This window comes from Carcharodon carcharias, chromosome 4, assembly GCF_017639515.1.
Source record: "Carcharodon carcharias isolate sCarCar2 chromosome 4, sCarCar2.pri, whole genome shotgun sequence".
Lineage (NCBI taxonomy): Eukaryota > Metazoa > Chordata > Chondrichthyes > Lamniformes > Lamnidae > Carcharodon > Carcharodon carcharias.
The window spans coordinates 100,683,945-100,706,693 of NC_054470.1; the positions used below are offsets into that span (position 1 = coordinate 100,683,945).

General features: G+C 41.4%; 1 protein-coding gene across 1 annotated transcript in view; it reads right to left on the reverse strand.

The window, feature by feature from the left end:
• Positions 1–22,749, reverse strand: part of chrna8 (cholinergic receptor, nicotinic, alpha 8) — a 266,096-nt gene that overhangs the window by 81,093 nt on the left and 162,254 nt on the right. The window contains exon 7 of the mRNA XM_041185313.1: positions 681–875. Within this exon, the coding sequence (XP_041041247.1) occupies positions 681–875 (195 nt within the window). The remainder of the gene's footprint in view (positions 1–680; positions 876–22,749) is intronic.

Here is a 22,749-nt window from a genome sequence, read left to right on the forward strand (position 1 = left end):
CACTTGTTCTCGTTCCCCATATTGTTACCCTGCACTGTTGCCTTGTTTATTCTCATGAACTTTCTTAGGCTCCCCTCATATGAACTCTTGAAACCAAACCCCCCAACCCCAACTTTGCTATTTAGTTTAAAGCCCTCTCCAAAGGGCTGGTTGTACGATTTGCCAGGACTCTTCCCAGCATGGTTTAAGTGAAGACTGTCTCAATGGTATGGCTCCCTCTTTTCCCAGTACTGGTACCAGTGCCCCATGAATTGAAACCCATTTCTCGTACACAATTTTTGAGCCATGCATTCAACTCACTGATCTTATTTACCTTATGCCAATTTGATCGTGGGTCAGGTAGTACCTTGGTGTTTCTGCTTTTTAATTTAACCCTTATTTGCAGTATTCCCTTCGCAGAACCTCTTTCTTAGTTCTACCTATGTCATTGGTACTTATGCACACCATGACAAGAGCACTGATTACAATCACTTTGATAACCACAAAATTCAAAAACAAAAATGCTTTTTAAAAAAGTGTACTGCACGGTATAATGGAATTATTTTTGCTGTTATTTATAATATTTTCTGATTCAGGTTCTGAAGGGCTTGCATTATCTTCATTGGCAACACAAATTCTACATTCCATCATGCAGGTACCTCAAACACCAACCGAAAGGATATCTATTAATTAGAACGCACCTAATGAAATTTTCTCCCCAGAATCAGCTGGCAACAGGAATACAAGAAGTGCCAGCCCAGATATCAAGACACATGGAATCAGCAGGTTTAGTCCATAATAGAGCGTACGCCTACGCATCAGCACTGTATAGGTCACATCTGGATAGGGCTCCTCACAACACTCATAATGGAGCTCATTCCTCTTTCCTGGTACTCCTGTAATACAATAAACACAGGCAAGTTGTACTTTTCACAAGGACATAACTATAATTCACTCTACAATGGACACTGCTTTAGAGGAGAAAATTGTCTTAGGACAGCGGGGGTAATTTTGAATTGTTTGTAAGTATAAAATGGACAATAGTGAATTGGCTGTTCTTTCCTACATCTCTCTCTGTGTCCTTCCCATTTGTTGCAGTGGAAAGGAAAATGGGGAGAGATGTTAAACCAGCTGCTGATTCGCTATCGCCAGTTTTACCATATCATATAGAGTCAAAATTGAATAGTTAATCCATTTATATCTGTCAAAATACTCTCATTTTCTCCTACAAAATTCTTAAAAAAAACTAGTCTGTTCAATTCATCAAATTATATTCAATTCATCAGATATTTGCCTGGGTTTTCCTCAGAACTGTTCACCATGACTTATAGTAATAAGAAAGCCAATGTTGCAGACTTTAGCACAATTGTTGCTCATGCTGCCTATTGACCATGCAGCAGCCAGTTTACTTCTGCCAGGAGTGAAGGGAAGAGTTGCATTTATATAGCACCTTTCACAACCTCAGGGCATTCCATAGCGCTTTCCAGCCAATTAAGCACTTATCACTGTCACTGTTGTAATGCAGAAAATGCAGCAGCCAATTTGCACACAGCAATGTAATAATGACCATATCATCTGTTTATGGTGATGTTAGTTGAAGGATTAAAAATTATGGCAAGGTTGAACTCTCCTGCTCTTCTTCAAACAACGCCATGGGATTTTTACATCCACCTTAGTAGGCAGATTGGGTCTTGATTTCATGCTTCCTCTAAAAGACAACCATAATTAAATAAGGGAAAATTAATTATGTCCTTATTGTCAGAATTGTATACAACAGTCCAGATCGGTAAAGTTTTGTGAGAGAAGTTTAAAAAGAGGAGCAGATAGACAAATCTTTAAAAGTGGAAGGACAAGTTGATAAAACTGTCCTTATAAGGTGCTAGATTTTGTAAATATGATTATAGGATTGCAATTATTAGCTTTGTTATTATTAAAATATTCTGGTATATTTTTAACTAGTCGCTTAGACCTGAAACTGCGCTTGCCACCAACTATAGCTAAAAGATACAAAGTACTCCCCCAATACTGCACTGAAGAATCAATATAAATTTTGCACTCAAGTTGCTATATTCAGACTTGAACCCACAGCCTTCTGACCCAGAGGCAAGAGAGCTACCAACTGAGCACAGCAGACAGGAAAATGCCCAAATTCAGTCCCTGCCCAATGACCTTCAAGTGACTTGCTAAATCATTAAACATAACATCAACTAGTCATTCACCTCCCATGAGCTAAATGGGTTTAGATTCCATTGTCAGACAGCCTCCCAGGGAGTTAAATCAATGGCACTTGGAACATTGGTCAGGCATTTGAAACAAACTCAACTGTCATTACTTGTTGCTGTGTTTTCTGATCATCTGTGAGTTGTTTGATAGTTTTATATTGTGCCAGGAAAGATGGCTTATGTACAGATTCCTGGATCGGTGCAACCCTCAGAGATGCAATTTTTAAAAAATCATCTCGTCTGATGCTGTTCACTTCTTGAAGTAACTATAGTTGGTAAATCAGACAACGCTTACATTTTTGTAAAGACTTTTCCCTCTGGTTTTGCACACATTTCATATCCAAACAATTAAAATCAAAGCCCAGATGATTCTCCACTTGAAATGCTTCAACCTTTTTGGTCAGCTGATCAGTTTAGCAACCATAATTAAATCAGGGAAAATTAATTATGTCTTTATTGTCAGGATTGTATACAACAGTCCAGATAAGAGAAGTTTTGTGAGAGCAGTTTAAAAAGAGGAACAGATAGCCAAATCTTTAAAAGTGGAAGGACAAGTTGATAAAACTGTCCTCGTAAGGTGCTAGATTTTGTAAATTGCAGAATTGTAAATCAAGACTAATTCAAATCATTAGTTCTGTTATTATTAAAAGTTTAAGATATATTTTTAATTTGTCATCTAAACATGAAACTGCTGTTGCCACCAACTATAGAAACCATCAAAGTTTCTATAACTTTACATCCAAAACTCTGCTGACTGTACTATAATTCACACCAAGTCCCATTCACTCATCATGCCCGTATTGTTGGCCTACATTGGCTCCCAGACCGGCCTTGATTTTAAAATTCTCATCCTTACCTTCAAATTCCTCCATGGGCTTTTTCCTCTCTATTTCTGTAATCTCCTCCATTTTCGTTCATCTAATTCTGATCTCCTGCATATCCCTGATTTTAATCGCTCTACCGTGGGTGGCCATGTCTTTAACTGCCTGGGTTCTAAGCTCTGAAATTCCTTCCCTAAACCTCTCTCCCCTCATTGGAATAAACTGCCCTAATATCTCCGTATGGCAATGTGTCAAATTTTGCCATAACATTCGTATGAAGCACCTTGAGACATTTTGCTTTGTGAAAGTTTCCATATAAATGCAAGTAGTTGTTGCTGCGTTTTATTTTCATTGGTCAGATGGTGTGCTGAAAATCATCCTCAATTGCATCCAGCTGTAGGCATCCTCACTTCAAGATGGAAATCAAGGCCATGGAGAGAATGCAGAAGGCATTCACGCCAATAATAGGTCTTTTGTTATGAGAGTAGACTAAGTCATTTCCTGTTAGACTAAAGAACATAAAGAGAAGATATAACAATGTTCTTTATTGTACGGATTTTGATAATGTACATCAGGAGAGAATATTGGCCGATGAGTAAGTGGAGAACGTAAATTTAAGATCATTATGACAAGAACAAAGGAAAGGTACTAGCTAATTTTTAACACAGTGTGTTGATAGGCTATAGCATGTCCTGCCAAAAACAGTACAATCAATAATTGTCTTTCGAAAAGGGAAGTCAATCAATACTTGAAAACATTTAAAAGGGGAAAAGGCTTGGGAAGGGGACTAAGTGGATAGTACATTCAGTGAGTCTAGCGCAATGGGCCAAATGGCCTCCTTTTGTGTTGTTTATGTTATATTATTCAATTTCTCACCCATCCCGGACCCCTCATCCCATGCTCTGAGATAATGTACTGAAAATCTATTTCGCTGTCATTGTAGGCCTGAACTTCCTCAGAGTGGCAATCATAGGCAAACTGCCACTCCACTCTAGTTTCTTACCTGAAAATCCTTTTGATCCTTTCTTGCCCAAACCTTCCAACTCAGGCCAGGTGAGAACAGTACAGTGCAGCATGCTCCTGAGACCATTGGTTGAGGGCTGCAGAGTTGGACCAAGGAGGCCACTCCCCCCGCTACCTTTTATACAGCACTGGCTGTCATAAATCAGGTAAGTTTAAAGACTAAAACACTTTCAAGCCAGGAAGAAGATAGGCTTCTAAGGTAAGTGGCTAGAACTTGGCGGGGTGGGGGGTGCTCTGTGTGGCCCAGGGTTGAGGGGGAGTGGAGTTGCACAGTAGGGAAGGGGTTTGCACAGTCAGGGATGAGCGCGGAGCCTGATGGTGGGATGGGGGCAGGGGGTTGCAGTCAGGGGGCCAGTGTGCAATCAGGGGAGGGTGTGAGCTGTGGGGGGTGCGGGATGATGTCTGCGGTGCGGTGGAGGGGTTGCAGTCGGCTCAGTGTGCAGTTGGGGAAGGCGCATTTGGGAAGCTGGGGGGCTAGTCGGGGGGTGAGGGTGGGGGTAGTCTGAAGTCCCATGGGGGGGGGCGGTGGTCAGCGGGTTGTGGGGTGGTCCCTTGGGGGTGTGGAGGGTTTCCATGTGGGGTGGGGGTAGTAGGGGAGTGCCGTGGGGGGGATCTGGGGAGGTCAGTACAATAGTCACCCAGAAGCTAGAATTGGTTTTAATTCTTCTAGCTTCTTTCTGGGTAACTATTGCTGCAAGATAGCTGGAACCATCCAAAATCTGTGATTGGTTGCCAGAGCAGAGCAATTGCCCATCAAAGGTTTGAACTTCCTGGGCAATTGCTGTGCAATCCTTACCTGGGAACATCTGGTGATGGGGTGGGGGTTCCCCAATGCACCTTTGGGGTACCCCCCAGATACACCGCCCTGGATCCCAGAAGTTACGGGCCTGTATTTGACCACTGACAGCGTGAATTGATTTCTGACTCTCCCATCATTGTTGTGAGAAAGCATCTGTATTCCACTCATTACCTCCCCGCAATAGAGTGGCTGCGGCTGAGAACAGATCATGGCGCTAATTCATGTATTCCCACTGTGCAGCTCATTGGGTCGCTTATGTAATATATTAGCTCTGAATTCATTTTTCTCCCCCTGATCATAAACCAGTGCTGATTTACTGTAGATGATGTCCCTTAGAAGAAAAATACCACAGTAAAATTTTTTCACAGTTATGGAAATAGCAATAAAGTATTTTGTCTATTAAAAGATAACTATCTTTATGGTAATCCTTTTTATTTTGTTTGGAAATATATCATACATCTTATTAACACAATACTATTGTGATGAAGCTGAGATGTGACTCTGCTCCCTCAACCAGACAGAAAGTGTTTGCCAAATACTTTATCAAAAAGACAGTGCTTTTTCCTTATGGAACAGTTCGATAGGCTGCAGGAGTAAATTTAAAGTACTTTTACTTCTTTTGGAATTGATAATGCAGTATTTTGGTAAAATTAGGTCTTTGTTTTGGAAAGTTCAATCTGTCACAGGAACACATGTGACCGAGGGTCATTCAGGAAGCCTATGGTGCTCTACAACTCAACAACAAAGTCAAGCAGCAAGATTGCCAGCACTACTTTGTGAATACATTTCACTGATTGGAAATGAATAGTAAGGATCATAAGTGATGTGAATGCTGGTAAATTCGATATTTATATTTATGATTCTTTACCTCCTGCGCAAGGGCTACATGGAACTATCCCAACAGATACTCCCTGAAATAGATTATATTGGACAAATTAGTTAGTAGGTAATGGGCCTGTGTCCATGGTATAAGAGTAGGTCAAATTTAATCGGCCATTAGTCTAACAAATTAAAGCTAAAATTGCAAATGGCTTTCAGAGAAAATGTTTTTAATTTTATTGTTCATCCATTACTTACTACTTTTGGACTGCTTAGTATTTTAAACCTGTTACAGTTCTAACTTTTTCCAGTTCTGATGAAAGGTCATCAACATGAAATGTTGGGCAGAATGTAATGGTCGTGGCGGTGGGCCCAGACACTGCCTGGACTGATGGCAACACTGCTGTGGCCATGCCTGGGACTCTCATTGGGATTAATTCCCAATTAGACAGCCCGTTGGCTGCTATCAGCGTTCACACCAGGAGCAATTTCCCACCTCGCTTATTGGTGCAGGGCAGAAGTCCCACCTCCAAGAGCTGCCAGCCAATCAGTGGCCAGCAGCTCCCCAGTACCGACAGTGCCACTGGGAGTGCTGGCCAGTGCCAGTACTGCAGTGAAGCACAGTTGAAGGGTCATCACTGGAGACCCCAGACAAAGATGAGTGGGCAGGATTACTGGAGCCGGTCAGGGTGGCCCTGACAAGGGAGGGATGATGGGGGGTTGTTGAGGATGGTAAAGAAATGTCTTCCCCTAGGTCCCTAACTTGCCAGCTGTGAGTCCCTCCTTTGGGCACAGGATATCTGAGAAGGAGGGTAATCAGGCCACAGGCATACCTGCCAGGGTTTGACTGGCACTTTACCTCAAATGGCGAGGCCGCACCTGCCACTGGCACTTAAATAGCCACTAAAGGGCCTCAGGTGGTCTCAGGTGGGATGGCGGTCCTCCACCCTTCATGCTCTCAACTATTTGGGGACAATTGGGAAGGCGACGAGGTCTCCATCCTGCACCTTCCCGTCCCATTACATGGGGCATCCTCGCCCTGCCCCAGCTCCCAGCCCGCCTCCGTCTATTAACACAGTTTCCTGCCCCACACAATCTGCCTGACCAGCTGCATATTTCCAAAATTTTCTGTCCTTATTTCAGATTTCCAGCATCCGCATTATTCTGATTTTGTCTGGGTATTCTATTCTTTTTAGAATGATTTAAAGTGAAATTACTTTGACACAGGCTCAATACAGTCATAAGACCATAAGACCTAGGAGCAAATGGGCATTTGGCCCATTGAATCTGCTCCGCCATTCAATCATGGCTGATAAGTATCTCAACCCCATTCTCCCGCCTTCTCCCCATAACCTTTGATCCCCTTACCAATCAAGAACCTATCTATCTCGGTCTTAAATACATTCAATGACCTGGCCTTCACTGCCCTCTATGGCAATGAATTCCATAGATTCACCACTCTCTGGCTAGAGACGTTTCTCCTCATCTTTGTTCTAAAAGGTCTTCCTTTTACTCTGAGGCTGTGCACTCGGGTCCTAGTCTCTCCTACTAATGGAAGCATCTTCCCCACGTCCACTCTATCCAGGCCTTTCAGTATTCTGTAAGTTTCAATCAGATCCCCCCTCATCCTTCTAAACTCCATCAAGTATAGACCCAGAGTCCTCAAACCTTCCCCATGTGTTAAGCCATTCATCCTGGGATCATTCTTGTGGCTCTCCTCTGGCCTCTCTCCAGGGCCAGCACATCCTTCCTGAGATACTGGGCACTGTCATCAATGGACAGGAGCCAAAAAACAATTTATAATGTTTTATTTGCACATCTCATTATGATATTACACAAGGATGGTTGGTATGGGAAATTAAAGTAATAAGTTGGTGCAGTTTTCTGAGATTGGGTTTAAGGTACATTGGCTATAATTTTCCCTTTGCTAGTTGGTAGCGCATTTATGCTAGAAGCATCTTTGAAAAGTGTAATGCTGCCAAATTTCCTAATTATGTGGTGACATATAAGTCTAAGTACAATACTTGGATGTTAATTGAGAGATGTCGAGGTGGTCCTCTTTGTTCACAACTGGTGCAAGGTAATTTGGTCATCTGAGAAGAAAGTTTATTTGCTTTTAAAGCATGGCAATTAGAGAATTTTTATATAAAGAGGATTTTTTATATTAGAAAATGGGGGAAAGCTGGAAAGAAATGATTAGGGAACATAGCAAATAAGAGCAGGCATTCCGCCATTCAACTAGATCATGGTTGATCTTCTATCTCAATGTCATTTTCCCCCATTATCCCCATATCCCTTGATATCTTTAATATCTAGAAAGCTATCAATCTCTGTCTTGAACATAATCAATGACTGAGCCTCCACAGCCCTCTGGCGTCAAGAATTCCAAAGATTCACCACCTTCCTCATCTCAGTCCTAAATGGCCCACCTCTTACTCTGAGTCGATGTACCCTGGTCTAGACCTCCCCAGCAAGGGGAAATGTCCTTCCTACATTTACCCTTTCGAGCCCTGTAAGAATTTTGTATGCTTCAATAAGACCACCTCTCATTCTTCTAAAGTCTAGAGAACACAGGCCCAGTGTCCTCAATCTCTCCTCATAGGATAATCCCGCCATCCAAGGGATCAGTCTAGTGAACCTATGCTGCACTCTCTCTATGGCAAGGATATCCTTCCTTAGATAAGGAGACCAAAACTGTACATAATACTCCAGGTGCAGTCTCACCAAGACTCTATACAATTGCAGCAAGACTTAATCCTGTACTCAAATCCTCTTGCAATAAAGGCCAACATACTATTTGCCTTACTAATTGCTGCAGCACCTGTATGTTAGCTTTCTGTGACTTATGAACAAGGACAACCAGGAAGGAGCTTACACTTGTAACATGTAGAGGGTGCAGGTAGCCAGAAGCACTTGGTTGAAAAAGTAATTGGCCTGATATTACCTGATATCAATATTAACCCATGCATGTACACCTATCCTAATTGAAGAGTATTCCATTAAGGACTAAACTCACAAAAGGTCACATTCCCTTTGACATTTGTTTGTTTTACCCCATTTCTTATACATTTGCTGCCTTCTCAAGACTAAGCTTGTGTCTGGCAAACTTAAGTTGAAGTATTGGATCTGATAATTATTTCTGCCTAACACTATAGCTTAGTCCTGCATTAAACCTGAAAATTGACTGACCAACGTGACCTCACTTTTTTTTCAGTTTATGGCCTTTATCAACCTAGCAACATACAAACATGGCAAAGGCACAATGTGATGGAAAGATATTAGTGCTCAACTGAATCATATTGCCTTAGTCTCAAAAGTAGTCTTTCTTTAATACCAGCAACCTCAAATTCATGAGACCTCTGTCCTTCTTACAGTTGTCTCCGCTGCCATCTCATTATTATGTCTCCTAAAATATTGACACAGCACGTATACACAAGTTGATCAGAAAATGCCAATGTCTCATTCCGTGGTTTTCTACACAGTAAATTTTGCAAAGTTTCACCTTGTTCCTTAACAATGAATATTTTCATCTCAGGTTGATCTTTGGAAAAAAGGGGAAGTAACCATAATCACTGTTTCAGAATGGAATTTGTCAGGAGAAGTATATCACATTGACTTGCTCTCTAATTATTTATGTCAGACGTAGTTCAACAGAAGATGTTCTGTCACCAACCCTCCCCGCCCCACTTTCCTGCTCTGGCCATAAGAAGTTCCACTCCAGTGAGGAAAGCCAGTGCTTATGTGATATAATAACTTGTACCTTTAAGGGGGCATACCTTAAACTACTATCAATTATTACTATCTTGACAGGATGTGATGTATTAGCCTCATAACTTGTAGTCAGTGTGTAAGCAGCATCAGTCGAGGTCAGAAATGTATGCTACAAGGGGAGGCAATGGCATAGTGGTATTGTCACTGCACTAGTAATCCAGGGACCCAGCGTAATGCTCTGAGGACCTGGGTTTGAATCCCACCATGGCAGATGGTGAAATTTGAATTCAATAAAAATCTGGAATTGAGAGTCTGATGATGACCATGAAACGATTGTCGTAAAAACCCATCTGGTGCACTAATGTCCTTCTGGGAAGGAAATATCCTGGCCTTACATGGTCTGGCCTACGTGACTCCAGACCCACAGCAATGTGGTTGACTCTTAAATGCCCTCTGAACAAGGGCAATTAGGGATGGGCAATAAATGCTGGCCCAGCCAGAGATGTCCACATCCCATGTGCAAAAATAAAAAAAAGCATCTCACAGTTAACAGTGCTCATATATAGTCTTAGCTTTGAATAAAGAACCCACATTTTCTTTTCACCAATCCTTATGGATGACTGAAGTGAAGAAGAACGTAACAGTGCTTCCCTTTCATGAGGTCACTGAACTAGAGCACCATGGTGACACATCAGGGAGCGTTCTTTGTCAATTGTCTGCTGTCTGGCAACTTATAACCAGTAGTTTCAAAGTATAAAACATTGTAATTGCGATGCCATTAACAAGTGAGATATCTGCCTCCATACACAAACGTACGATTCAACCCACTCTGGCTTTTGAGTCACAAGGTTCTGGGTTTAAGTCTCCCGAGAACATGAGCACAGAAATCAAGGCTGACACTCCAATGGCGTACTGATGGAATGGAGCACAAAAATCAGTGCCTAGGGAGTGCTGCACTGCCAGAGGTGCTGAGTTCTGGATAACATTTGGATAACCTGTCTGCCGTCTCAGGTGAACATATAAAAGATCCCATGGCACTATTTTGAAGAAGATCAGGGGAATTATCCCAGTGTCCTGGCCAGTATTTATCCCTCAATCAACATCACAAAAACAGGTCATCTGGTCATTATGACATTGCTGTTTGTGGGAGCTTGCTGTACACAAATTGGCAGCCATGTTTCCTACAATTGTTTCTTACAATAGTGACTACATTTTAAAAGTACTTTAAGTATACATCGATCTCATGTAAAAGTTGACCCCATGACCTTTGGCTTAAGAAACTGAATTTTTCGTATACCTCATGTAAATTTCGACCCTAAATTTTCAGAGATCAAACCAAGTTGTGATTATTAATTACTTACTTGTAATTACTATGCATACAGTAAAGGGTTAACATCAGAAGCATACATGATGCTGATGTACTAATGATGTTACATCACATGACTGAGAAGGGAGTGAGATCTGTAAGGAGAAGCTCCAACCTTGTGTAGAGATCCAAAAGTGTAAGCACTTGCTGTAAATAAATGGTTTTGAGAAAGTACAGACTCGAGCAGCACAATTTAGGAGAATAGACTATTCCAAAACTCCCACACTGACCACAACAAAATATGGTGATAGCCAGTAAAAGACCCAGTGAACCTTAAAATGAAGATAAAGGGCTGGCAAGAAATCCTTGAAGGAAGGACAAAGGAAAAAAAAGACTCACCAGACATCAGAACATTGCGGGAGCAGCAGATGCAAGCTGAGACACAGATCCAGAAACTGAACTGCAGTGATCACAGGCCTAAGGCTGCAAAGAGCAGCACAGAAGCAGGAACAATTCCAAGGCTGAGAATAAGCTGGAATCCATGCTACGATTCTCAGGGCCATTTCAGAGTGCAGAAGGCTCACAGCAGGCTCAGAACTAGGACAACTGGGGAAAGTGGTTCACATGGTACAGGTCTGCTTCAGGATTACACAAAAGAGATAACAAAAAGGTTCACTACACTACTTTATGCAGTAGACTCTACCTCCATTGAAATGAAAGCAAGGCAGAGGGGTTGATGAGACTTCAGCTTCTTATGAAGTTCTGCAAGTTTTTGACTCTTATTTCAGCATCCATTGGAATTTAATAACAGAGAGGGCTAAATTTAATTAAAGCAAAGACCAGGCAAAAGAATGGGTTAGTTCATCAACAACCTCCATAGGCTGGCAGGGAAATGGGATTATGGAATCTTAAAGGATAAACTGATTTGCAACAGAATCATAGTCAGGATCCTAGGTGAAGCATTATTAGATCTCATACAGACAAAAGAGCATTTAACACCAGTAAAAGCTGTGCAGATTACAAGGCAAGTGGAACTCAGGAAACAGAATTGAGCTTTTTATCATGGGGAAGGAGGTCCCATGGAAAAGATCGAGTGAGACCATCAGCTTGTAGAAAGCAGGCCAAAGCTTAAGCCTACCAAAATGGGGAAAAGCCTGCCAGCCACCATTTTGAAATGGTTTCAGTGTGGCAGGAACAAGCCACACAAACAAGAATATCTAGCGAGGGGAGCAGAATGCCACAACTGTGGAAAAATAAACTACTTCAAAACTGTTTGTCACTCGTAAATGCTGACAACCTGTAAAAAGGACGAGAAAATTTTAAAACAGAGACACATACAAGAAGTGGCAAAGGAATTAACCTTCCTGGGGGACGTAAATGATACTGAAAACAAGTATTAGAGCATTAAGCTTGAAGTGGATTGATAACCCACAGAGTTTAAACTAGACACAGGAGCAGGAGTTTCTGTTTTATTGGGTGAAGTCAAGTAGCTCAAACAGATCGCATTGCACCCTCATCTATTAAATTACATGGTCCTAGTGGGACAACTTTAAATATGAAAGGCCAACTCACGATAAAGCTGAAAGGTAAGGATTGAGAAATCCTCGAACCTCTCCATGTCCTTCAAAATCAGGAGTGCTCTCTACGAAGCAGAAAGGCATGCCTAAAACTGAACTTAATCTACAAAATGGATGATGTTGCCAATGAAAATGACAGCAGTACATTTCAAAGTGAATTTTAAAAATTGTTTACAGGCCTAAGGAAGCTAAAGACCGAGTACCATATCATCCGACGAGTTGATGCTAAACCAGTTTGCCTCTTTACATCGAGGAAAGTCCCTCACCCACTCTTGGACAAATACAAGGGTGAAATTGATAAGATGCAGCAGCTGGTCATCTTGCCGGTCGCCATGGCAACAAAATGGTGTTCAGGAATAGTTACGGTCTCAAAGCCAAACGGCTCTATCAGAATATGTGTGGATTTGACTCAACTAAACAAACCAATGGAACTAGAGATCCACCCAATGGCCTCTCAATTGATGAGAATCTTGCCAAACTGGCCAAGAGCACTTTATTTACCAAACTGGATGCAAACAGTGGATTTTGCCAGTTGCCTCTGGACAAAGAATCCAGATTGCTGACCACATTTATCAGACCATTCAGTTGTTATTGTTTCAATAGATTCCCCTGCAGCATAGTGTCTGCTCAATAAATTTTCCAGTGAAAAGTGTCTCACGATCTAGAAGGCACGGATGGAATAATGTGCTATACGGACAACATACTTTTACATGGCTCCATGGAGGAAGAGTATGATTGCAGAGTCAGAGCAGCCCTGAGATTCCTACTGGATGCAGAATGAGAAATGTGAGTCGCCAAACCTATGATCCAGTTTCGAGGACCACTGGAATCACAGTTGATCCACAAAAAATGAAAGTAGTCAGAGAATTTCCACAATCCAGGAACATAACTGATCTTCAAAGGTTCCTTGCAATGGTCAACCAAGTAGGCAAGTTCCTACCAAATTTAGCAGAGGTCAACAAGCTCATGAGACAACTGTTAAGGCAGGGTCAACAGTAGTGCTGGAATGTGGACCAACAAAATACTTTTGAACGGATTAAACAACTCTTAATCTCTTCTGAAACCTTGGCACATTATGACCCCGAATTACCGACCGTGGTAGCATCAGATGCATTGCCTACAGGTCTGGGGGCAGTTTTATTTCAACTGCAGAGAGACAGCAAGTGTAGACCACTCTATTATGCCTCTAGATCACCAACAGAAACAGAACAATGATATGCCATGATAGAAAAAGAAGCATTGGAAGCAACGAGACAATGCACAAAATTTACAGACTCTGTCATAGGATTGTGTTTCAAAATTGAAACAGACCATAAACCATTAGTCACCCTTCTGATCATGAAATAAATTGTGAAGATGCTGTCCTGAATTCAGTTGTTCAGATTAAGATTGATGAGATGTCACTCCATCACTGAGTAAGTGCAAGGAATGTATCCAATAACAGCAGGCATTCTGTCACGAATATTATCAGAAGAAACCAAACAAGACAATTTACACTTCACCAAAGAGGTTGAAGCATATGAATCCTTAATCACTCAGCACTTAACAGCTACTGCAAAAAAGTTGCAGGAAATAAAACAAGCCCAGCAATGAGGTGAAGAACATCTCCAACTCCGAGAATATTGCTTGGAAGGATGACAAGGCTACATACTCAGATGTCAAATATCAGATGTCACTGAATCACAAACTAGTAAATTTTTTGGTTATATTTTGTAACACATCTCATATGCCAGCTGAATTGTTCCTTAGGTGGCAGCATAGAATGAGGTTTTAATTGCTGAAGGAACATTGAGCACAGCCAGTAGAAGAACAACAATCCAGGTGGAAAGAGAATCATGACCGGGATATTGTGAGAGAAAGAATTCTGAAGTTGAACCAGAAGGTTCAGGTGAAAGAGCATCATCATAAATGGTTGAAGTGGCTACAGGAAGAGTCATGAAAATATATGGTCCTCGCACATATTTGGTCAAGATGTTTGGTAGTGGAAAGTTAGATTTGTACATATTGATCATGTTTTACCTTCAGATGTTCACAAAGTAGAAGGGAATTGGGAAGAATCAAATGAGTCTGATGAATTGGACAGTTGGAGTATAGTAAAGTACCAATAGTTAATCCAACACATGTGCTCCTGAAACCAGTTCAGATCTGAATTTGTGTCAGAAAGATAGTGGATGAAATGGAAAATTCAAATGAAGGTCAAAGCTTAAATCAGGCTTTGTTGGAGAAAACTTCTCCTCAGAATCGGGCCAAGATCCTTCCTCAGGTTCCAAAGGTTTGGGTCAAAGAAGGAATTATCCCCTTAGGAATAAGAAACCAATGGTTAATTTTGATTTGTAAATAAATGAAAAACAAGAAATGTATATAAAATTTTTGGAATTTGGGCTTTATGTAACTTTTTCATTAAGGAGGAAGGATGAGTAGCATCTTCTTGTGGCAGGCACACAATCTCTTTTGTCCTGCAAAGGTATCACAGGTATGAAGTTTAAATCCCACTTTGCTGACAATGTAGTCCATGATGTGAGATGAGCCAACATTGATGTGGCAGTTATTCCTGGTGGTCTTACAAGTATTGTTCAACCTTTGGATGTGTGTATAAATAAACCACTCAAGGACAGTATCCAAAAGATGAACAATTGCACTTTGGAAGACTAAAAATCATTCACTAAGGATGGAAATATGCAAATGCTCTCACTAGCAACATTGTGGTAATAGATCATAGTCATGTAGAATAAACTTGATCCCAATATTGTCAAAAAATCATTTCTAGAATGTGGCATATTGAATACCTTCAACAGTACAGAGGACAATTACTTGTGAAGTGATGATGCCAAAGTTACCCAGTACTACCAATGATGATGATAATGGTGAAGACAATGAAGATCCATATGATGTTGTTATGGGTGAATTAGTCAGTGATTCAGATGGTGATCAGAGTGATTTCTAAGGATCTCAATGTGAAGCTTTGTACTTAATTTATTATGATATACATTTATATTGTGTTGGATGAAATGCATATAATTTGTCATGATATAAAATAAATAAATGTTAGAAAATGAATATGAGTTCTTTAGCAAAAACAGAATTACCTGGAAAAACTCAGCAGGTCTGGCAGCATCGGCGGAGAAGAAAAGAGTTGACGTTTCGAGTCCTCATGACCCTTCGACAGAAGGACTCGAAACGTCAACTCTTTTCTTCTCCGCCGATGCTGCCAGACCTGCTGAGTTTTTCCAGGTAATTCTGTTTTTGTTTTGGATTTCCAGCATCCGCAGTTTTTTTGTTTTTATCTATGAGTTCTTTAGTGTTGTTGATTTTTGCTTTATTCCGTTGCAACTGTCTTCTGTGGCCCCGAATCAAGCACATATGTCAATCTCTCAAAAATATTATCCATGCAAAGGTTGACCTGCTGACTTGTGGCCTAAAAAATTGGTCTCAAAAATTCGACTTTTACACAAGTACATAGGGTATTTCATCAGCTGTAAGATGCTTTGAGACATTCAGTGGTCGTGAAAGGTGCTACATAAGTGTAAGTCTTTCTTTTTTCTTTATCTTTAGAAAACCTGCTGTGTAGAGCTTTGAGTAAAATAAAATTGGTCCCTGCTATTTAATTATGATAATCTTCATCTCTGGCCTGGCTTCAAGACTGGAAGAACAATGTTTAATGACATTGCCTCAACATACTGTATTATTTAGCCCTATGGTTAGCTTTAATTTGTGTTATAAATGTTATTTTTCTAAGTGACTTATTTTCAGAATCATAAGGTTCAAGGTCTTATCAAATTGGGGCTTCGCTAATTGTAAAATGCTGTTCCAGAAAACTGTGTGCAGACGAACAGCTGGCCTGATACCGTCAGACTGTCAAAACAACTGGACCCATTATATAATATCCTCATGACAGATGTCTCTAGTCACACATGCCTTCTGATGTCAACATTTATGCAGTTTACATAAAATATTATTTTTTTTGCCTCTGTGCCTTACTCAAGGGAATAAACATGCCAACAGCAACAATGTTTTATTTGTGAAAAGGGTTTGTGACAGGCCATGAAACTGTACAACTCTTCATGCTACAATATTAACCCATAATTCCTCTTCCTAATACTATTTTCAGATTAATTCAACAGCAATTCCTTAGTTTGCCAAAATGCCTCATCATTGCTCTGTGAAAAAAACAAATCATGGACAACAGCCTGATGGTTCAGTGAGCATCTACAGTATGGTAGTGGACCAGAAAGATAAGGATAGCCTCCAGTTCAATCGCTGATCTGTGCAGTTAGTTGGTCCCTGCTGGGCAATGTTGGGGGTACTAGAAATGGTGCAGAGGCTTAATATTATGCCATCTTTTATTTAACACCTGGGACCTACACCATTCCCATCATGCTATGTGTGAACCTTGTGCCAGGGTTTTGAATAACTGGCATAGCTGCTTGTGAGAAGCAAGCAGTTCTCATTTCCTAAGCTACGTCTTGAAGTCTTCATTTCTGTAGTGCTCAGCCAAGCTGGGATGGGACCTCGCCCTGCAGCGAAGTCTCTCCTGTGCTGCCCCTGCCAACACTATCTGCTCACTTGTGCTGTGTGCTGTACCATATATGCAGAACTCTTATAGCTCACTTTCTAACCCACTTAGGGTGTCATTGTCTGTGCTGGTGCTTGTGAGGGATGGGACATGATGGTACATACCCAGGAAGATTTTCTCCTCTGTAAGCAACCAAGAGGAAGAAAGGAACAAGGGTTAGGATGGCATTAAGTAACTGGAAATTAGCAGGCAACAGTCTTCAGAATTTGGTTCATCACAGATGCTGCGAACCTTGTCTTCTCTGATGCCGATGGCTTTTCTCAGATCAGAATTATCCAGGACTTCCTGCTTGGGTGAGGGCTATTGTGTCTGGTACTCTTGCACCACCATCCACGCCCCTGCCTCTATCCTCTCCCTGGCATCATGTCCTGTCTCATCTTGCAGAATGAGGGAACAGGAGCTACTGTCTATTAAAAGGGTAGGTGAAGATGTGAGGGGCTTATTGCCTACAGTGCACAGAAGTAAGATGGAATGAGAATGGAGTGGTGCTGAATGTGAAGCCAAGTGTGTGGAATGCAAATGAGGAAGGAGTCCTTGGTGCAGTTGCTGGTTGTGCAAGTGAAGGCTTGTGAGGAAAGAAAGCTGCTGGCGTATGGTGTGAAGAAAGCAAAGGAACAGGTGAGTGTGTCTACATTCAGAAATAAAATTTTGGTAGTAAGCTTTTCTGATGGTTTGCTTAATGATGTTAAGGAGGGGAGAGTATCACTGAAGCTGGTGGGGAAAGGATGAACAGAATGTTGGCAATTGTTGTTGAGAGAGATGAAGAATTATACTTACCCTTGCTGTTCTTGTGAACCCATTGATACTTCTTTTCACTGATGGCACCAACTCTCTCTCAGTCACTTCTGTCCTGGCATTCTGGATAGTTGCCCTTGTGAAGTTCGTGTGGGTGTTGGGAGCTAGTGCCTCCCTCCTGACCCTGACCTCCTCAAGCAAGCCATCCTGCGAGTCTCCTGCTAACCGGGGAGTAGTCCTTCGACTCATTACTGCCCTGATTTCTACATTATTTCAATGAAATGTGAGAGCAGAGCTTGCAACTTTGCTTGTAGAAATGTATTCCTGTTTTAAATAGGTCCTGGCAGCTCACAGGTAATTGTGTTGCTTAAATGGCTGGGCTGCCCATTCCCTGACCCAATTTGGAAGGTAACTGGTCAACCTGATTAAAGTGAGTCCCGGGAGTTAAAATAGCCCAGGCATCATGTTTACAGCAAGCCCCACGCCCTGAACAATTCTTGCCTTGAGTTAATACTGGGGCCACTGAAACTCTGCCCTCAAAGGCCACAGGAATTTCCCCTGAGGTTGGGGATTTGAGGGTGGTGGGCACATCCTGAGGGACCTGCTGGAATTCCGGTCTCCTGTGCCCTGAATATACTATACGCTGGCAAGTCCCCAGGGGTCAGTCAACTAGCGCAGCTTGAGTGGGGCCTACACAAGAATTATCCAGGTTTGACTCCAGCCTTGCAATATTCCAAAACAGAAATGATCTCCCTTCTGAAATCTGCTGTATTATAAAAAGGTGACAATCGAAATCGCTACCGCAACTCAGGGAGACTTGTCTCAGCAGAAAGCAACTGGCCACTAAAGCATAAACTCTCCAACATGATCACTACAATATACCTAAGATGTGCCACCATGCCACAGGTGTAGGAAGGTATCTGTTGGGGATAGTTAAGTTGCCCGATGTTGGGAACTTCAGCAGGAGCGGGGACTCAGGTCACCAGTGGAGTGTGTTTCCTCCTCCACCAAAGTTATGGCAGGAGGATGGGATTGTGGATTTTTGGCCTCATCACTAATATAGCAACCAGCATTCATAAGGGGAGATGGTGTAGTGGTAATGTCACTAGACTAATAATCCTGAGGCCAAGGCTAATGGTCTAGGGGCAAGGGTTCAAATTCCACCATAGTTGGCAAGTCCCCATAATTTAAATTCAATTAATAAGTATGGAATTAGGAAACCTAGTATCAGTAATAGTGACTGTGTTATCATTGATTCTTATAAAGACCCATCTAGTTCACTAATGCCTCTTAGGGAAGGAAGTTTGCCATCCTTACCTGGTCTAGCTCACATGTGACTCCAAACCCAAGGTAATGTAGTTGACTCTTAAATGCCCTCTGAAAAGGCCTGGCAAGTTCAAAAGCAATTAGGGATGGGCAACAAATGCTGGCCTTCCCAGCAATGCCCATTATGCATGAAAATGAATAAAGAAAAAAAAATTAAACACACTGTGAGGCTCCCTCTAAAATGTCACACTGAAATCAGACCTGAAGGATTATCAAAAGCTACAACATAATGAGCATCCCTTACATTGAGCTGTATCATGGATATTAGCTGAATAAATTGATCTGCTCCAAAGGCAAACAGAAATGATGTCTGAATCACATTCAAACCAAAAGATGGGTCAATTTATTTGCACTATAACAGAAGACCACAGTGCTGCCCAATTGTTCTACATAATGCCTGTCACATTAATCATGGGATTAATGGGATCTAGAATGCTTTTTTCAGGCACTGTGCAGCCTATATCCTCCAAAATGGTGGACAGGAAGCACGTGAGGAGGTCCAACCTGAAACGTGTGCCGTCTGTTTCTAAGTAGAAACAGAAGGCATCCTTTAACTCGTGGCCTAAATAGGTGCTTGTGCTCCCCCTTCCTACACTGGTTTACCCTTAAGTAGCTAACACCATCATAGGCTGCACTCATGTAAATCAGTCCAAGGGATCATCCAAGGGAAAGTAAGTAACTTATCTGAAAGAGGTCGGAAGGAGCAACAGGAACCCTATATTAATGACGCTCCCCCACCCCCCACTACTGCCACCACTCCCAGTCAAGTTTCTCATGCATTTGGCCCAGAGGTGCCCAAATTCTAATCACACACTGTCCTGCCACATCCCTGACTGAACTCATTTACCGAGGGGCTTTGTGTCACTAGCAGCTGCCTGATTTTTCTTCATTCCTCTCCTCTCTTCTGTCATGTCATGTCAAGCTACCATAATTGTGAAATTTCAGCAATCATTCGTTTTGCCTTATGCTGGTAACTGTACGTTATAATACATTGTAGATGTGGTAAGAAAGCGGCTTGTTGGAACTCAAAGTCAGCTATGCTAGGTGGTAAAAGCATCTGAGAAAAGGTAAGATTTAATTGCTACCTGTAATTGTGTAAATGCAGTATAATAATGTAACACCAGGCATTGGTTGTTACCTTTGGGTTTTTTTAAGCAATTATGCAGGGATAGTTTTGGAGCAAAGAAACAGGTCCACTGAAGATAATATTGTGGACTCCATTTCAAAATCAGTATTTCCTTTCAAATAGTAGAACTAAAAGACATGTAAACAATTAATCCTTATTGGGCTTTACTGACATGTCTACATGGTTGGCAGATTCTCTTCCTATTTGGACAAAGAAAAATGTCTCCAAGATTGACGTGACCTTGTCAGTACTATGATGCAGCCAATCTTGTCCAATTTGCTATTAGTTTGGCTGAAGAAACAACTTTTTGAGCTGGTTTTGGACAATCAATGTTGCTTCCCAGCAAATGGTAAAAGTCTATCAGAAAACTTTTCTCAAGAAGGCAATGCTTTTTTTGAGTGGATGTAGATTCAGTCAAAGAAACACTTGGTTGGTCAACTTTTTCTACCATTTCCCCAACATATCTTGTGTGGATTTATCAAGAAACATTCTCAAATATGGCTATTGATTTTTCCCCTCTCCAGTTTTGCAGCATATGTGATTGTTAAACTTTAGTACCACTCCATTAGAATGCCGGGATTTAAATTACTCTGGGCCCATTTTCAAGCCCAGCCTAAGCTCTGCACAAGTAGCGTGTTCTCGAGCAGAGAGGGCTGAGCCTCTCCAGCATTGGGCCAAGCACCATGCCTACATCTTGGGACGAGCTGCTGGTGCCTGTAACACCTCCACGCTTAGAAGAGAAAACAAGAAATGAGGTCAAATTATCCAAACCCTTAAACTTGCTTCTGCCCCAACTTCTATCATGAATTTGTTTCGTGAGAGATAAATAATCAATATCAAATGAAGAAAAGCACTGTGTCCTCAGTGTCCTGGTCAATATTTATTGCTGAACCCAACATTACTAACAACGATTATCTGATTATTGTCACATTGGTGTTTGTGGGAGCTTGCTGTGCACAAATTAGCTACGTTCCCTTCATTACAACTGTAACTGTAATTCAAAAGTACTCCCTTGGCTAGGACACATTGGGATATCCTGAGGCCAAGAAAGAAACTATATAAATGAAAGTTCTTTCTTCATTCACAGGTAAAACTTTCAGAAGTGTAAAACTCAGTGAAATTTCTCCTTATCCACAAAGTTAATTCAACAAATATAATCCACCATATCAGTCTAATTGTACAGTTAATATTACTTGATCATGATGGTTGTATTATTCAGGTGACATTTCTACATTCTAACAGCATGACAAATGTGATTTTCTAGAATATGATCATTTAAATTTGTACTTATCCTCATAATCTGTAGTCTGGTCTTTAGCCAGATATGTATTCAGGTCTTTTTTCAAAGGTATTAATTGGCATAGTATTAGCTGTTTCTGCTGGGAGTCTATTTTATGTATTTACTACTCTACAAGGGAAAGGATCTGTTTAAGCTGCAAGTCCCCTTGAGCCTTGGAAATTTTGTATCCGTGTCTCATTTTTGGATCCTAGTAGGTTCATTCCTGTCAACGTTTTATTTTAAATGACAGTAATGGAAATCACTCTTCATCTTTATTCTTCTAGAATGAAATCACTTATGTGAACCATTTCTCATAATTTAGGAATTACCTTTGTGACCCCTCTCCGACTACTCTCCACTGCATTAATGATAAAAATAACAAATGCTAAAAATGCACAACATTAGTCTTTGAAATGAAGAATGACAGGTTGATGGGAGGGGTGTGGTCAGAGGTTCCAGTGGGGAGGTGTGGGGTGTATGTAGTCCGGGCGTCCCATGGGGGTTGTGAGGGTCAGTAGTACACTTCCCCAGGAGTTAGAAATGGTTTTAATCCTTCTAGCTTTCCCGGGGTAACTATTCTGCTGAGATGGAACCATCCGAATTCTCTGATTTAAATTGGATTATCGGATAGTTCCCAGTGCCAGGTAATTGCCCATAGGAAGTTTGAACTTCTCAGGCAATTCCCATGCAGTCCTTGTGTGGGGACTTTTGGGGGCTCCTCAAAGCGTCTTCTGGGGTACCTCATGGGTGAAAAAGCTCCCCCCTGCCCGCTCCTCAAAGATTGGAATTTTTGGGCCCCTATGTTACAGAATGTCCAAGCAATTTCATTGACAAAATCCTGCTCTGAAGTACTTAGAATCATAAAATCTTACAGCACCGGAACAAGGCCTTTTGGCCCATTGTACTTTTTCTAGCTCTTTCAAAACTCTGTCCAATTAGTCCCAATTCCCCTCTCTTTTCCCAGTTTCTGACAGAATTTTCTTTGAAGCTATCCAATTAAAATATCCAATTTCCTTTTTGAAAGTTACTATCACACCTACTACCACCACCTTTTCATACAGTGCATTCCTGATTGCAACATCTTTCTGCTTGAAACCAATTTTCCACATCTCTCTCCATATTTTTGTTTTACCAATTTCTTTACATCGATGTGCTCTAGTTATTGACAGTTTCTCCCCATCTACTCTATCAAAGTCCTTCATACTGTTGAATGCCTCCATTAATTCCCCCCTTAACCTTTCCTTTCTAAGGAAAACCATCCCAGCTTCTCCAATCTCCTCATCTAACTCAAGGCTCATCCCTGATGCTTTTTTTGTGAATCCCCTCTTCACCCACTCCATCGACTTGACATCCCTCCGAATTTGTGGTGCCCAGAATTGGACACAGTCCTCCAGCTCAGGTCTGAGCAGGGATTTATAAAGATTTAACATTACATCCTTGCCTGAAGTCACCT